The sequence below is a fragment of the Megalobrama amblycephala genome, linkage group LG11, assembly GCF_018812025.1.
Source record: "Megalobrama amblycephala isolate DHTTF-2021 linkage group LG11, ASM1881202v1, whole genome shotgun sequence".
NCBI classification, from domain to species: domain Eukaryota; kingdom Metazoa; phylum Chordata; class Actinopteri; order Cypriniformes; family Xenocyprididae; genus Megalobrama; species Megalobrama amblycephala.
In genome coordinates, this window is record NC_063054.1 from 14127799 (window position 1) to 14146764 (window position 18966).

General features: G+C 42.4%; 1 protein-coding gene across 1 annotated transcript in view; it reads right to left on the reverse strand.

Moving 5' to 3' along the window:
- Positions 1-2518: 2518 nt before the first annotated feature.
- Positions 2519-18966, reverse strand: part of LOC125277764 (sphingosine-1-phosphate phosphatase 1-like) — a 28799-nt gene continuing 12351 nt past the window's right edge. Inside the window, exons 2-3 of the mRNA XM_048206266.1 lie at positions 10583-10672; positions 2519-3695 (exon numbers count right to left, since the gene is read on the reverse strand). Of these exons, the coding sequence (XP_048062223.1) occupies positions 3144-3695; positions 10583-10672 (642 nt within the window). The 3' untranslated portion in view covers positions 2519-3143. The remainder of the gene's footprint in view (positions 3696-10582; positions 10673-18966) is intronic.

The following is an 18966-nucleotide window of genomic DNA, read 5'->3' on the forward strand; positions in this document are numbered from 1 at the left end:
GAAGACAACGTTTACAGGTTTGACAGTGAATAAATCATTACATGTATGTTTGGGTGAACTACCCTTTATGCAGAACTGGAAGAAAAAATGAAAAACAACAACAGAAATGTTACAAAAGTCTACTTGTAATTATTTGTTTAAAATAGTAGAATTTGCTTCGAGAGTACTGAGCTATTCACTAACTGCATAAATAATCTTACTGTCAGTAGCAATACTTAACCCTTAATCGTCCTTTCGGCGATTTTCGACGATTTAGTCCCTTGGGGTAAGATTGACCCCAAACTTTTACAGAGCGATTACATAAGGAAATTTTTTTATATGATAATATATATCTTTTTTTTTTTTTTATTTACTTCTCATCTATGCATTTCTGCTGTGTTTTAGTGGATATTTTGTATTTTTTACTTATTTACTTTACAAATACTTAACCATGTCATAAATTGGCTTATGAAAAATGGATTTTTAATAAAAAAAAATCACTTTAATGATTAACTTAATTAAATTTAATTTGTATTTGGACATTGCCCTATGAGTTAGGGATAGAATACTACCATCTAGAGGTTTGTGGAGAAACTTTAGGAATTATAGTTAAAGAAAAAAATGTGCAATGACCACATATGTCCAATAGAGGTCAACAGAGACTGTATGTTTGAGTTTATGTGTGTGTGTGTGTGTGTGTGTGTGTGTATGAGATAGAACATTTGTTCCACTTTGTGTTTATAGTCAAGGACCAGACCTTTATTTTCATGTAAAATTTTTCAGATTTAGGCCAGTTTTGTTGATTTTATTTGCCAATTTCTACAGAAATGCCCTCTGTTGTAGTCACACACGTGTGTGTGTGTTTGTGTTTATGTGTGCGTGTATGAGACAGAACGTTCGTTCCACTTTGTGGTTATGGTCAAGGACCAGACCTTTATTTACATGTAAAATTTGGCAGATTTAGGCCAGTTTTGTTGATTTTATTTGCCAATTTCTACAGAAATGCCCTCTGTTGCAGTCACACACGTGTGTGTGTTTGTGTTTATGTGTGCGTGTATGAGACAGAACGTTCGTTCCACTTTGTGGTTATGGTCAAGGACCAGACCTTTATTTACATGTAAAATTTGGCAGATTTAGGCCAGTTTTGTTGATTTTATTTGCCAATTTCTACAGAAATGCCCTCTGTTGCAGTCACACACGTGTGTGTGTTTGTGTTTATGTGTGCGTGTATGAGACAGAACGTTCGTTCCACTTTGTGGTTATGGTCAAGGACCAGACCTTTATTTACATGTAATAAAATTTGGCAGATTTAGGCCAGTTTTGTTGATTTTATTTGCCAATTTCTACAGAGATGCCCTCTGTTGCTGTGACACATGTGTGTGTCTCTGTGTGTGTGTGTGTGTGTGTGTGTGTTTGTGTGTGTGTGTATGAGATAAAATGTTCGTTTCACTTTGTGTTTATGGTCAAGGACCAGACCTTTATTTACATATAAAGTTTTTCAGATTTAGGCCAGTTTTGTTGATTTTACTTGCCAATTTTTATAAAAATGCCCCGTTGCAGTCACACACATGTGTGTGTGTGTGTGTGTGTGTGTGTATGTATGAGATAGAAAGTTCGTTCCACTTTGTGGTTATGGTCTAGGACCAGACCTTTATGGAAATGTAGAACATTTCAGATTTATTCTGTATTTTTTCTTTTTTTTTTTTTTTTTTTTTTGACAAATGAAATGGGGAAAAAAAAGTACATTTTTTCATTTTCCCATTCATTTTCAATGTGGGGTCAATCTGACCCCGAAGGACTAAAACGGTGATTTTTTTTTACGCACCTTTAGAACAACCAAATCAAGCCCAGATTTTTTGTGCATGTTTAGATAGATTATTTAGGAGGATTCACCTAGTTTCATGTCCCTGAGATGAAGGGAACACTTTTTAAAAACGAAGGAAGCGGGTTCAGCCTGACCCCAAGAGCCGATTAAGGGTTAAAAACATAGATGTTTATAGATAATATATTGACAATGGCAGAATGTTAAGAAAGATATGTGGCATTCATATTCAGAGCAGTCTTTTCCAGGCTTGGGTTTCAGAGCAACACATCCACAGGAAGTTCATGTATACAGCATTCATACTGACAGGAAGTTCCCTCCCCTCATTCTCTCAATGCATTACCGCTTATTGTGAGGCCTGAGTTCAACCCGTTTTTAGATAAGAACAGAACTTTCTACAACTTTCAGAATTTGGAGTGTCTTTCCTAAACTGTTGAATGAACCATTGGGACCACAGCATTTCTTCACAGGAGAAGAAACAAGCCCTGGGATAAATGAAAAATTACAAATTTCAGTAGAACACAAATGATGATTCTCATTGAAGTATAAGCGCAAGACATGACTGCCGTTGTCAGAGCGTGATCAGACCTGACTAACTGAATGCTGAACGCAGTTGGACATAGTGGTGTATTAGAGGTAAAAAATGATATAAATACTGTTCGGTTTATCGCACAAACCGATCGTTTCGTGTCTTAGGACATCAATGTGTCGTCACGAGCCGCAGGGTTTAATTTGGATTTGTCTAAGCAAGTTTTTTTTTTTACTCTTATTGATAGTGTTCCCATTCACATGCATTATTCGGCTGACAGACCGCGACGGTTGGAGTTAAAAATCATCATTTGTGTTCTACTGAAGAAACAAAGTCACCTACACCTTGGATGCGCTGGGGGTAAGCATATAAACATCAAATTTTCATTTTTGGGTGAACTATCCCTTTAAGACAAAGTCTGTATATAGCGAGAAACATTCCTGCATATTGGGTTCAGAATGGGTGGGTGTCAGTCTGCTGAGGAGAATCCACTAAAGACAAATGCAGGAAACATTTGAGAACTTTCTGAGAATGGCTTTAAACATCACTGAGCTGACTGATCTCCCACAGAAGGCAACAAATGTGCCTAAAAACCCTGCTCAAATTTATCAGATTAATAAAATCTAACAAATAAATTAGCATGGAAATGGAGCTAGTGAAATTATCAACATCATGAACATCATACATGTTTGCACCCAAAAGGCTTTTCCAAGTTTGTCGGTTTTGACTACAACTGTGGACCCTGATTAGTTCAGGTAATGTATAGGTTTTAGCTAGGATAAAAAAAATGGATAATAACAGGTGGGATTTTCTTCAGGATAAGCCAAGGAAGCTAAAGAGAAGTGGGACTAGGAATGCACAGCAGTAGGCCACTGTGCCGTAGACAATAAACCGATACGCGAGTTCCACTTGCGCGTGTTGTCTAGCCTTCCTCACGTCATCCGAAGGCACGCCGAAGATCTTGCACGCCAACGGAATCGCCACTACCTTCATGGCAGCCCTGACGGCCAGAAGCACCGCCACTCCCACCAGGAGCCGCATGATTGAGCGGATCAATAGGGCCCCGTCGATCAGTGGCAGGGTGAGCGGTAGAGCTTCTTCAGGAGGATCTGGCTGCAGACCCAGTTGGTGGTTCAGACGGCATGCCAACGCGGCTCCGGTAGCTGTGGCCAAAGCCTGGGCCGTGTCGCCGCGGGAGGTGCTCCATGAGTCCAACGAGAAGGCCACCAAGCTGAAGCCCACATGCACAAGCAGGACAACCAGAGGGGCGTAGCTGTGGGACAGGTAGAACATGTCGATGTCAGCCAGCATGGGGTGAAGGACCGCCAAGATGAGCACACTGTAGAGGAAGCCTATGATCACCTCCTGAAAAGATGAAGGCAAAAACTTATTAGACATCAAGTCAAACGTTATGTTGATTTTGTTTATACATGGTGCCATTTTTAGACAAACTGGCATTTCTCATTGTTTTATTGCTACTGGCCAGGCAAGGTTAGTGAAAACAGGTGTGGTATTGCTTGAAACAAAGTGAACTGTATATAAACAGTCATTACGGAACAGGACTCAGTTGTGTGTAGAATTAACTAAAACATCCATAGCTTACAAAAACATTCATCCCAAAATGAAAAATTGCAGTGAATTTATTAACTCTACAGTGAGCCGAAACAGACCTGAGAACAAGCTGAAAGAATATGGCATATATTGTAGATCTGATAAAGAGGTACCATTTATTTAGGTTTTACACTAACGTGAGCTGCTTTATTTTGTAGGTGGCAAAAATTAGGGTTAGTTCACCCAAAAATGAAAATTCTGTCATTAATTACTCACCCTCATGTCGTTCCAAACCCGTAAGAACTTTGTTCATCTTCAGAACACAAATTAAGATATTTTTTGATGAAATCCTTGAGCTTTCTGGCGTCCGATAGACTGTAATGCAATTACGACTTTCAAAGCCCAGAAAGGTAGTAAAGACATTGTTAAAGGGTCATGAAACCCCCCTGTTTTACCCTGGTTGTTCACACCTCAAAGCTCAGAAAACTCTGTTAAAATGGGCGTGTAAAGCTCTGGAAAAGTGGGAGTGAAGAGGGGAGAGAACAACAATATATGAGCATGGAGAAAATGACAACAAACTCCCAAGCACAAGGGAGAAATGCGAAAGAATATTTAATAGGGCTAATAATAGGCTACTTTGATTACGTTTACGAGCACTGCAGTCTCAAAATCAGTCTTTTGTCTATTAGAATATCGTGTTATCGCGTTCAGATAGGATACACCACTGAATCAGTGTCCAGTTTGCACATATAATTCATTTGAAGAAGACTTGATGAAATATGTGTGCATAACTGCACCATGCTGATTCATGTTTGGTGCAGGAGAATGTATGAAATAAAAACTTTAAACACGGATACTTTATTCTGTATGAGCTATGTGACACGTGGCTAGTGTTATTAAACTCATCGCGGAGCTCAGTGCTGAAACGGATCATATGCGTGCTCCGTGTGTATATCATAACAATCATATTTTTCATGTGTTCGTATTCAAACTCCAGTTCTGACCGCATCGTGAGCAAAATACAAACGACACGTGCTGCTGTGCTGAGGGAAACATATCCTACGGCTAGCGTGTTTGAATGCAGCTAGAGCAGGCAGAGGTGAATGAGCCGCACTTTTGAATTATCTGCTGTAATGCGATCTCATGCGAACATATTTTCCATTTGTGCTGGTAGATTACAGCAAAACAATCCACATGCACACAAACCTCTGCTCTGGTCGCGTCTCAGGAAAACACATTGTGTTGTAGCACTGAGAAAACGAACACCAAGGATATGTCTCAGAATGACAAGAGACCAAGGCGAGAAAAGTGATACTTCCTCATGCATAATACCGCAATTATAATCTTATGCATACTATAGCGCAGTGATTGGATTAAATGAGCTTTATGTCATGAATATATGTCGAGAATCGCTCGAAACGGTCTACGTCAGCATGTTCGACCATCCCCATACTTGGGCCAAAAGCACACGATTACGTCAGATTTTGTGACGTTGCTCCGACTCAGCTTTTCAAACCGGAAGACAGAAATCACTCTGAAAAATGCAAAATAACTATTTTTCACTTATGAATAACATTAATGAGTACCTTTAGTGTTTTCAATGATGTGCAGCCTATACATATCTGTTTACATCTCAAAAAAAGTGTTTTGGGGTTTCATGACCTTTAAAAAAGTCCATGTGACTATAGTGGTTCAATTTTAATGTTATGAATTGACGAGAATACTTTGTGGACGACCAATTTCATGTTTCAATTTAGTGTAAATTGTTAATACACTAATTGTTAAGTGTTAAAAATGAAATATTTGATCATTTATTTGATTTTTTTTATTAACTATAGAAATTTATACTTGAAGGGATTCTGTTACACACATCGGTTCTCCCGCATCAAGAAAGTACATTTGAGCTTCCATAAGAACCAATGTATGGCTGAGCTTCTGTTTACCATATTTGATGAGCTCTGTGTGCATTGATCAATGTTTTACATATGAATCCTGTCAATTCATATGGATTTCTTTTACAATGAACTTTTAAAATGTCAAAGCTCTGGTTTCATAGACTTTCCATGGAGGGACAGAGATCCCTCAGGCTTCTATAAAAATGTCTTCATTTGTGTTTCAAAGATGAACAAAAGTCTTATGGGTTTGAAACGACATGAAGGTAAGATGTCATGAAAGCAAGATGCTAAAAAATAGTGAGATATAATACAACAGCCAAAGACATCAATGTGTACAACCAAAAAAAAGTTGATATATGCAATGAATTGCTATTAAATTAATTCAATTAAACAGATAGCCATTAATAAACCTACTTTGTCTGAAAATAAATGGTGCAAAACATGAATGATTTGTTGATAATATAACTTAATGTAACTACTGTTTGTTTCCAAGTTATTCTCGCAATTTCAAAAAAAGTCCCATTGATGTTATTCAGCTGGATAACTTTGACTTGGCATACATAAATCAGCACAATTTGCAATGTTCACATAACATTTAAAAAAAAAAAATGTGTGTGTGTTCAATCAACATAAGATATAGTGGACCATGGACCGGCCCAATAGGGCAAGTGACAGTTCTGTCTAACGTCCACTCTCACACTGGCCACGGGTCATCGAAACATCCTTAAAGTCACAGACTTCAGTGGATTAAACGGTTCCTACAATATTCACACACTAGACTTCCTAAATCATTGGGTGTGCAGATTTCCACAAAGATGATTCAGCCACCTTCATCGAGAGCACAGCCTTAAAATAACAAGGTTCCCATCACCTAGGCAACCAGCATCTGCTTTCTAAATCTGTCCGCTTGCACCAACAGCATTTAAACAGATAAAGACACACAGCCTTTATAAAAATAACAGGTGTGTGAAGTTGGTCGTAATCATTACTGCATGTGAAGCCTGCAGAACTGATGAGTAATACACAGCATGTCAATCTTGATGACTAAAGCAAAGCTTGTTTTTCGAGCCGTCTACACATCAAAATGCAAATGATCACCACTGGCTCATACAAGTCCAAGGGAAGCAATTATGCAATCAGAGATCTTCTGTGAGGAAAAGAGTGGAAAACAGACGAGCATTAGAAGATCAGATGATACTGAGTCAGCTGTGATGACTCACTGATTTGCTTCGTTTCAGGAGCTCTACTGACAGGAAAGGGTTGCAAAGACTGAAGCAGCATATATTAGGCTTCTTCTTGAACTGATACCAAAACCTTAGTCACGAAGCTACTGGAAAGTTCCTCGAGCTCAAAAGCTGTGGAGAGAGCAAATTATAGCGGACAGCTGAAGGTGCCTGAACTACATAAAAACATATTAAAATGCTCAGAATAACCATCGTGCACACTTACTAGCGCAACTGTTTGACATGGTCATAGTCTTTAAAAGGTTTGTTCATCCAAAAATGAAAATTGTGTCATCATTTGACGAGTTCATTTGCAAAAAACGATAAACACCAAGTTTTAAAAAAAAAAATGAACTGACTGCCGTGCTTTTTCTCTACATATAGCAAGTTCTGAACCCTAAATCTGTTTTGTCACAAAAGCAGTATTGTCCACTGTCAAGGCATCGCGAGTTCATGTTTTACAGCAAAAACCGACAAGCAACCCTGCCGTTTGTAAACACAACCCAATAAGTCCGTTTTAGCGAATCAGCACGCAGTATTCACGTCAGGTGACAAGGCTGCTATTCACTGCCGAGGGGAGTTTCATCAAAGCTGACTAAAAGTGATCAAGGATTTATAATTTCAACTCCTGCAACTCTTTGTACACCATACACATCTTACATGCTGAACACTTGGTTGTCCTTTTGCATTTGTGTGTGTGAGTGCGCACACGTTTGTCTTTGTCAGTGTCGGGGAAAGTTACTTTTAAAAGTAATGTATTACAATATTGCGTTGCTCCCTAAAAAAGTAACTAATTGCGTTACTTGGTTACATTTTATGGAAAGTAATGTGTTGCATTACTTTTACGTTTTTCTCACCTGTGCTTGTTTGTTTGTTTTTTAATAACAAAAAAGTTCTATTTTTGGCAAATGTAAAGGCCCTTTCACACCAAAAGTGAAATGAATAAACTTCAGGCTGATCACAAATGTGATGATTATCTAAAGTCATTTTTGCTTATTAGTATGGTTGAATTGGATCATCGAAGGTCAGCAACAAAGACATAGGTAATAAAGTGAGATTAAATACATAAAAGTATATTTTTAATTTAATATATTTAATCATTGCAGGTCTGTGCAATATTCTGAGATTGCATTTCTCTGTTTTTATTCATTTTGAGTAATACTGACTCCTTATCACACATTTTGTGCAAGGGAGATGAGTAAATGCTCACATTTAGTCGAGAACTTCAATAACCATCATATTTACACAACACCTATGCACTTACTCACGATTTCTCTCAATATGAGGACAGCAGAGATGTCAGTCAGTAAATGGGAAAAAGTAATTTGCGTTACTTATTTGAAAAAGTAACTCAGTTATTTTCTTGTAAATTTAAAAGTAATGTGTAACTTTACTAGTTACTTAAAAAAGTAATTGATTACGTAACTCAAGTTACTTGTAATGCGTTACCCCCAAGACTGCTCTCTGTGTGTGTGCACACGTGTTTGAGTGTTTTAAATGCAATTACAAAGTTATCTGCTTTCGCCAAAAAACGACTGTTGGAGTTACCTGCTTTTGCTAAAAAAAAAACTAACTTTTAATATATATGTAAAAAAAAAAATACTTAAAATGAACTTTAATTTTGTAAGTTACCTGTATTTTTTTTTAGTTATTATTAGGGCTGGGTAAAAAAAAACTATTTTAATTGATTCTCATTTTTATGAACTGATATCGATTCTTAAATCCCAAGATTCGATTAGTCTAGTCTGTTTTCAGTTGATGAATGAACAAAACATGTAGCGCGCCTCCCATCCAATAAATCGCAATAATCTTTGTGCTTTGTTACTTTTGATATGAAGCAAAGTCTCAGATTTCAAATGATGTCCATCTTATTATGAGATTCAAAAAATAAATACCGTTTTAGCGCTGTTTAATGTGGCGTGACAGATCGCTTTAGCGCCTCAGAGAAGCGGCAGCACGGAGCGCATGTGAACATCCTCTCCTCCACTTTAATACCAGTTACAGTGCGAAATAAAAATGAATAAATATCTGAAGTATGTTAAAATATACAGTACAACTAGCTCAATCAGTGTTTCAACCTCGGAAAGACATCAATAAAACAGCTTGTAAACAATGTCACATAATGTCACATTTACCTCAGAAAAACATATTCAGTGACCATAAACTCGTTAGTCAGCTAGAAAAGTGAACTCTAGAAAGTGGCATTCTGATAAATACAGTGTTACGTCAGAAGACATTGTTTTTCCTCCCCCTTTTTCCCTGTGTGTGGAGACATGCGTGACCGTGTGTCTCTCTCTCTCTCTCTCTCTCTCTCTCTCTCTCACACACTCTCAGGTAGCTCCGCCTTGATTAGATGTAGGCGAGACGGATTGGTGGACTCGAGTGGAACGTTCCTTTGAAAAAACGCCCGGGATGCGGACGTGGCAGAGGGGAGAGTGGTGTTGGCGTGTTGTAGCTACTGGTGTTATTGAGATAGTTGACTTGTGATCAGATGTAAATCGTGTACATCGTTTTTAAGCTGTCACCCATACTTATTCACTACTGTAAAGCTCTCTCATTTTGATTCTTGACCATATTGTTTTTGCATTTGTTTATCGTTCTTTTTCGTTTTTTTATTGTGGCAGTTGTGTTGCAATTTCTTGTAAATATTGTATATATAATATTTCTTTGATTACTGAAGCGGTAGGGGTTGGGTGCTTTTTTCTTCTGTCTACATCTTTTCTCCTGTGTTGAATTAGCCAGGAAGTTAGGTAAGGACCACTGTATTTTCTTTTCTTTTTTTTTACAGGGTTTAGTTTAGTGGCCGTTTTGTTTATTGTTTTGGCCTTGCCCAACCCTGAAGAAATTGCTTCATTTATTTCTTTTTCTTGGATTTGTGACGAAACTAAACAGAAAAATAAAAAAAGTAAGAAATTGTTGAAACTGATTTTTCCAGAACATTTTTATTTATGCTGCTTCCCTGACCTAGACCAGAGTCGTAACAATAGCTATGCACCGTTACATATTCATTATAATGTATAAACATTCTTCAATATTTAATGCATGTTTGAATAAATCAGTTATGACAGCCACGATTTAAATGTTTATATTTCAAAAAAACTAATTGGAGTAGAAATATGATTATGTAATTCTAAACTTTATTTATTATAAAAAAAAACATAACTGAGTGTAATTAAAGTTTGTTTATAAATAAGTTCATTTTAACCTTCAATATTATAGTAAAGTAGTAACAACTGACTCCCATGTGTAGTTCACAGCATCAGTTGAGAGATTTTTTTCCTCTAGAAAATTTGCCATGTACTGTAACTGATATACTACATCCAAAATAATCAATATCGAATCAAAGCGAATCAAATCGCAAGCGTCTGAATAGAAATCAAATTGAATCATGAAAATTGTGTCAATACCCAGCCCTAGTTATTATTACTTAAACAAAACAACCCAACTGAGTTTGATTGATATTACTTGGAATGCACAATAAAAAAAAACATGATTTATGAAAATTAACAAAAACTGAGTTATCTGTATTTGCACTCTTCATGTACTTGACAGAATGATTAAATGTGATGAAAAGATTACTCACCAAGACAGAGTGCATGCCCATATAAACCCTGCTGATGCACACAAGGACACTCCAGAACAGAGCTGCACTCAATCCAATCATGAAAGGGTACTGTTGAACACACAGAGACGAAAGATTCATAAGGGAACTGCAGTTCAATAGGCAGTAAGGTAATATCATCAATGTTAAGAAAAAAAAAAAAAAACATGATCGAAATTGTTTACAGGGTATAAACATATATTCTACGCTAGCAATGAAATACAAATGATCAAATTTATACAAATATAAATGATCCAATTTAAACAGTGCATAGTGTACACTACTGTTCAAAAAGTTGGGGTCAGTAAGACTTTATAAAAAGGACATCACAGGAATAAATTACATTTTAAAATGCATTCAAAAGAGAAAGGGTTGTTTTAAATTGTAATAATATTACACAATATTTTATAAGCAAATAAATGCATCCTTAGCAAGCTTAAGAAATTTAAAAAGAAAATCTTACTGACCCCTAACTTTTGAACCCGTGTTCCCCTCCTACTGTCCCACACATATGCATATAACATGCTATATATACACTGTATGAACAGGGCCAGATTTATCTTTTGACATTTTGCCTCTAGTTTAAACAGGCCTTTGATGTTTGGGCAAAAACCAGGGCTCTGAACCGGTTCAAGGAACGAAAACGAAAACCGAAATGAACGAAATTTTGACCGGAACTTAACCAGAAACGGAAACTAAATCAAATTTAATCGTTCTGAACAGAAACACTAATTTGAAATGGCCATTAACCAGTTAATAATGTTATTTTATCGTTCCATTTAATATTTTGATTTGGCAGTCAACCAAGTCACGAATTCAAATAGTATAGCCTATGCAAATGTGACGCTGATGCATCCAAAGAGTGAAATGACCGCGCTCACGCTCTAAAGTGAGATGCCCGCGCTGACGCGCTCAGGCTCAGCTGTCAAGTCATCATAGGTTCTCTTTCATCATCTCGTGTTCGAGATCCACCTATGGGAAGGGCATCCGTACCTGACCTCTGCAGAAGCATACAAATGCACCAAGTCTGGCTAGACAGACAGAAGCGCGTAGCCAATGCCAGGTAAGGCCCCACCCCCTTACTGAGAGCATATATGGCCATACACGCAGCTATTCTTCAGTTGTCATTCGCTTCTCGCGACCTCTGGTTTTATTCTCACAGCTTGTTGGATTATTTGTGAACGTTTGCATCTGTCTTCAGGAGGACATATCACTCTGATCAGCCTCCTCCGGACGTGATCGTCTCGCACTCTATTACAGCTGTGTCATTCTGCAAGCCACCCACGCTGCAGTTCTTTTTAGGCTGTCCGCTTTTCTCATCGCTCGTATTCCTCTGTCACGTTTGCCAACCGTTTGGTTTTTACGTACACCTTCTATGGCTCTCTCTACATCTGCTGCTTCCTCCGGCGACTGCCTTTCCCGTGCCTGCCCAGCCGCTTGTGGCGCACTTATCGCCACTAGGGATTCCCACCCATACTGCGTTGTCTGCATGCGCCTCAAACACGCGCAGGAGGCTCTGGAATTCCCCGAAAATTGTAGTCACTGCCTGGCGCTTCCCAAGAAGCTCTGTCGCCGCAGACTTAAGGCGGAAGCCAAAGCCTCGGACTCTGACGGGGGAAACGACTATGATGACGCGCGCCCGGGGGACTCCCGGGGAGCGGCAACTTTGAATCGGGCTGACCAAGCCGAATCCGCTTTCCTTGAGGACATCCTAACGGGTGAACCCTCATTCGCTAACTAGCCACCTGGCTCTGGTGACAAGGACGACGCAGGCCTTCTCGAAGGCTCCGATGATGAGGAGGCCATCCTGCCTTCTGTAGCTCCTCAGGCTCACGCCCCTGCAGCTCTACCCCAATCCGTCCTCTTCGAATATTGTGAGCGAGCGGCTGCTCGCCTCAATATCAAATGGCCGGCTTTACAAGGTGCCACCGACCAGGAGAGGGACTTCTATGATGGATAACTTCTGGGTCCGCCTCCCGGCCCGAGAAAACAGCTTCTCCCTGTCCTTCCCGCTTGTGCCAAGCACATGAAGTACAGTTGGGGGGACCCGCTCGACTTCAAACACGGTCTCGCGGGTCTCTAGGTGAAAGACATGACGACCCACCATCGAGCCCTCCACCATTGAGCCCTCCATCACCAGACACCTCAATCCTTCTCAGGGTGGGCTGCTCGCCCCTCCCAAGCCTGTTCTTCCCAGCAAAATGGACCGCTTCTCTGCGTCCATCCATCAGGCTTCCTTCAAGGCCTCAGCCTTAGTGGTTAGAGTCTTGAACGTTTCCTCGCTCCTCTTGGCTTACCAGGCCGAGCTTCTTCGAGGACATAGGTCAGCAGTTGGAGATCGGAAGATCGGAGATCGGTCAACTCTGAAAGGAGAGCACCGAGCACCGAGAGCGGAAGCACCGGTGGAGGCTGGTCAAGCACTCTTCGGCCCTGCTGTCGCCCACATGCAGCAGCGCTGTGACGACAAAAAGAAAGAGGACGAGGCTTTTAAGTTGTGTCTGCCCCGGAAATCAGCGCCGTGCCAGGTCCCCCCCCCCCCCCCCCCTCACACGGCCACCCAACCCGTATAGAGCGGGTCGTAATTTCCAGGGTCCAGTCAGAGGCAAACCTTGTGGGAAACCGCCAGTGCAGCACGGTAATCCCCGCCTGCAAAACCGTGGGGGAAAACATCCTTTGCCGCGGCCGTGGCTAAGAAACCTCACAACTCCACTACCTCTGATCACAAACGCAAGCAGCCGGCCTGATGTTCAGCCACTTTGAGTCCGTGTTCGCAGGCGGACAGCCCCCTGAAAGCCTGCTCTGCCTTTCACATTCCCCCATTCACGAGTTCACACTTACAAATAATCAGATAGTAAATAGTATGAGTAGTAGTATGCGTATTTGGCGTGCTGTCCGAGGAGAGGGCTCCAAGCTCGGTATTTTGGCCCGAACCCAGAGTACTCCCCCCGTATTCTGTTTAGGAAAGTAACCAGGCAAGTGTGAGGAGACGGGGTGGTGGAGGGATGCTGTAAAACTGTCGAGGAATATGGGTGAGTCGACTGTGTCTATATATATGCTTTCACTCCTGTTGATTGGGTAGATATGTTGATTACTGATTGTTAACAGCTGGCTCCAATGACGTGATAATTAGTCAGATTATTTGAACGTTGCTCCTCCTGAATTTTGTTAATAAAACATCGTTTAAAGAAATGGAGGGTCTTTGTTGGCGAGGTAAGCCCCCCTTTACTAATGGGTGCCATCCCTGTGTTAAAAGGGATTTCACAGTTCCCAGTGTTGCCCAGTGTGTGCCCCCCCGTCCAACACACGTCGGGAGATTTTCCTGTTCAAAAAAAGAAAACCTTGAGAAAGTGTGCACAAGCAGCGTCATCACACAGCCCCCTACACTTACATCTCACAAGTTCAATAAGGGCTTCGGCCCCAGTGTTCCCCAACACACAAAAAATAAGAACCTCAAAATGTCTAATGAATTATATGAATTCGTTAATAAGAGAGAACCTCTCTTTGCAGAGAGAGGAAATCTCTCTGAACCCCTGCATGTTGCCCCTAGTTCATCCACTAGATGGCACCATTGATTCACAAATGAGCCAGCCGGGCACACACAAAGCTATCAGCGCCTCTCCGGCTCTGGTAGGGACTCTCGCGAGTTATGAGTCAGCTTGGCAGACTGTTTCGGCTCCCGAGTGGGTGACGCGTACAATAACGCAGGGCTACAGACTGCAGTTTGTAATGAAACCCCCACATTTCAACGGCGTTCTCTCTTCACACACGGAGGAGAGTGCCGCTCACATTCTGAAAGAGGAAATCTCTTCCCTTCTAGACAAGGGAGCGATTCAAGTGGTGCCCCACAACCTGATAGATCTGGGATTTTATTCTCATTATTTCCTGGTCCCAAAGAAGGACGATTCTCTCCGTCCCATTCTGGATCTCCGAGTGTTAAACAAACATTTGAGGAAATACAATTTCAGAATGTTAACCCACGGCACTTTGGCCCGCGCTATAAAACAGAACGATTGGTTCACATCGGTCGATCTGAAAGATTTTTTCCACATAAGCATTTATCCACCACACAGGAAGTTTCTTTGTTTCGCCTATCAAGGCACATGTTACAAATTCACAGTTCTCCCCTTTGGGCTCACTTTTAGTCCAAGGACTTTCTGTCTGTGTGCGGAAGCGGATTTAGCTCCCCTAAGATTGTCAGGTCTGAGGATTTTGACATACATAGACGATTGGCTCATAATAGCCGAATCAAAAGAGAAAGTGCAGAGGGACACCCGCCGTGTGCTCACATACATCACATCTCTCAGATTCAGGGTGAATGTTAACAAGAGCAATTTTACACCCAGTCAGAGTGTGATTTTTCTGAGTTTGGAGCAGAACTCAGTCTCCATGCGAGCGCGTCTCTCTCAAGAGCGCAGTCTCTTTCTAATGAATTGTGTGTCACAGTTTCGAGAGGGAGCGAAAGTGCAATATTGCATTTGTGTCAGACTGCAGAGGGTAATGGCCTCATCTATCCAGGTTTCGCCTCTGGGTCTTTTGAGAATGAGAGCGTTCATGAAATGGGTTTTGTCACTGCATTTCAGCCCGCTATGCGATCTTTACTGCTCTGTAACAGTGACGTGCACCTGCATGGCGGCTCTGCACCACTGGAGGAGCGCAGACTTTTATGCACAGGGAACCTCTTTGGGGACAGTCATGTTGCGGAAAGGCTGGGGAGCTACCCAGGAGGGCAGAACGGTGAACGGTTTGTGGCCGAGCTGACTTCGTTCAGCACACATAAATTATTTAGAGCTTATGACCATATGGAAAGCTCTAAATTATTTTCAGCCCAGCCTGCAGGGACATCATGTGCTTGTACACTGCGACAATACCACAGCAGTAGCATACATCAATCGCCAGGGCGGTGTTCACTCATCGAAGCTTCACGCTCTAGCTCACAGGCTTTTAGTGTGGAGCAAGCTGTTTTTTCTGTCGTTACGCACGACTCATTTTCCAGGCATTCTAAAACAGAGGCGCGGACCTTCTATCGAGGGGGAACCCACTCTATGGAGATTGGCGCCTCTATCCTCAGATAGTGTGCCTGATATGGATGAGATTCGGACAGGCAATCGTAGATCTATTCGCCTCGCGCGAAAACAGCCATCGTCCTATGTTCTTCTTGCTAGTTGACGTGGACGCGCCCCTCGGGGTAGATGCACCTGGCCCACCCATGGCCCAAAGTGTTGCTGTATGCTTTTCCTCCCCTGTGCTTGATAATTCCCACACTGGCCAGGGTGAGAGAGAAGGGCCTGTCTCTCATTCTGATAGCACCCAGGTGGCCCAAAGCACCATGGCTGGCAGAGATAATTCCTTTGTTATATGCCCAGCCTGTGGTGCCTCCCCCTCCGCACAGCTCTTTTATCTCAAGCGAACGGGGAGATTTATCACCCGGACAGGGTGGCTCTCTGGGCCTGGCCCATGAGAGGACAAACTTAAATGCGCTAGGGCTTCCCCCGCGTGTGGTTGCTACTATACAGAATGCCAGGGCCATTTCTACATGATCCTTATATGGTTGTAAGTGGCAAGTGTTTGAAGGGTGATGAGATGGGCGTGGTCTCACATCATATCAGTGCTCAGTTTCTGATATTTTGTGTTTCTTACAAGACCTTATGGATAAAGGAAGGTCTTTTTCCACTATTAAGGTCTACCTGGCGGCTATATCTGCCTGTCATTTGGGCTTTGAGGGCTCAATGGTCAGGCAGCATCCTCTAATCCGCAGATTTATGAAGGGTGCCCATCGTTCCTTGCCAGTCATCAGGAAAACTGTTCCTGAATGAGACCTCTCCATGGTGCTGGAGGCTCTGTCTCAATACCCCTTTGAGCCCCTGGGAAGTATTTCCTTGAAGTTAATGTCCTTCAAGACGGCTTTGCTCTTGGCTTTGGCTTCAGCTAAACGTGTCAGTGAGCTACATGCACTTTCTGTTCAGCCCTCGTGCACTAAATTCTCTCTTAGTGGAGATAAGGTTTTTCTTAAGCATAACCCAGCTTTTATGCCTAAGTGCTTCCCTGCGTTCACATCGGAGGTGTTGGAGCTGTCCGCCTTTCACCCTCCACCTTTTTCCTCCATGGAGGATCAGAGGCTGAATGCTCTGTGTCCCATATGCGCATTACAGACATGTATTACCAGGACCAGTGCTTTCTGGAAGAGTGACCAGCTCTTTATTTCATGGGCGCCCCCTCACAAAGGGAGTCCCATATCTAAGCAACGCCTCTCACATTGGCTTGTGAATGCTATTGCTTTAGCATATGAATATAAGGGAGTGCAGCCCCCAGGTAACATCAGAGCTCATTCCACGAGGGGCTTAGCTGCTTCTTGGGCTTTGTTTAGAGGTGTGTCACTGCAGGACATCTGTTCTGCTGCCAGCTGGGCCTCTCTGCATACATTTGTGCGTTACTACCGACTGGATGTTACCAAAACCTCGGTAGCACATTGTTTTAGGGGTGGGGTCTTCATAGCCCTCCTGGTTACCCTCTCTTCTCCCTTCCTATTTACACATTGTTGTATAAGAACAAGGGGTGCGTGGGCTGGCAGGCCACGCACATACCTGTCACCAAGCACACATTTACATTCCTACCTGGGTGTTTATATTTGTATTGCTGGGTTTATTTACATGTCGGCGCAAACCGTGACATATAAAGGGAGTGCCTGAGGAAGCAGTCAACACCTTCTCGTCTTTGAGGGACTGTTCAGCAGGCATCCCGAAGCATGGCAGGGAAGCGCAGAGTCTCGTTCCCTGTTCTCAGGGAACCATGGTTACATGCGTAACCTGAGATGTTCCCTTTCGAAAGGGAACTCAACTCTGCACTGATTGTGCTTTGGGGAACGATATACCCACACCGCCATGCTAGAGGAGAGTGCATGCCCAAAATGTCTGGACAAACGTCCGGCAGTTCCAGGGAAAACCCGGGAGCAACTTCTCCAAGGCTGTCAGTGACGGCATTCCCTATGGCCAACAGCCCAAGCTGAGCCTAAAAGAGGCCTTCCGTGAAAGGCCTGTCAAGGCTGCTCAAGCATCTGGGACCAGCAAACCATAGAAAGTGGTCCCTTAAAGGGAATGTGGCCAGGAGCCCAGAAGGAATCCTGACCAGTCACTAGGGGGGACAAAATCACCCCCGACGCCACCAAGGAGGCCTTACTAATCTAGCGGAAGCCAAACATAGCCTAGCCAACCTTGTCTGATCTACAGAATCTCCAAGCGCAAACTCCAAAAGAGGAGGAGCAGGAAAGAGCGACTGCGAAAAGGCAGTAAGCAACTCAAACCCACACGCAGAGATGGGCATCCGGAAAGCAGAACTCAGCTGAGCGCTATAAACCCTCGCATTGAGGGGAGTAAACCCACTCATCCTAGGATCTACTCAGCTTCTGATTAAAGCGCTGAGGAAGCTGTGCGCTAGAAAAACCCTGGTACAGGGGAGCACAAACCAGCCTGGGACCAGTCTGAACGGGAGACTTCACAGAAGTCTACAACCAATGACCAGCTTAGGGAGCTAAGCACAATTACACAGTCAACCCAAAGAGAAGTATGAAGCTCAACCTAACAGACAGACCATACTGCAGGCACATAGCCATGGAGGCCGACCAGAGGGGCCTACAACATAACTAAGAGTTCTTACAATGAACTAATATCACAACATGAACCCAACACACATGGTGGTATTCATCATGGTCCATAAGGCCATTCGACTGAAAACATAGTAGCATGATGTGAGTGCCCACAAGACAGCCCATCCAACACAATCAGACGAGCCGTGTACTCGGTAAAAGCACCTTTTACTCTTTAAGCAAGAGGAGTACAACGTATGCCATCACGCATTAAAGAAGGCCCCATGGGCCTATAACCTCAGCAGACACGTGGCATCAGCTCGTGGCAGTGTTATCGAGGTTCAGGCTTAGACAGACCGACTACAAAGGGAGGTCATTAGCTAGCCCGAGCCCCGGCCAGCCAGCGATACAAGACCTTTTTACTGTTACAGTAAAATAAAATTTCAAAGGGAAAAAGCCAGCATGCTCCCAAAGGAGGCCCTTAAAGACTACGTCAGGTAGCGGCCACTAAAGTTCTAGGAGCAAAATAGAACCGAGTAACAGACAGGGTAACTATTTAGCTTGACTAGAGCTAAAGGAAACCAAGCTCAAGGAAGCAAATGCATAAAACCAGACAAGCAGTTGGTTTTAGTACAAGAGCTCACCTCGAGAGGCAAGCCACTTCAGAGATGTACTCAGTAAAAGCACCTTTTACTCTCTAAGCAAGAGGAGTACGAAGCCAAACTCTGGCGTGATACCTAGGAGGCCTATGGAAGCCTACAACTCGTAAACACACGACGTCAGTCAG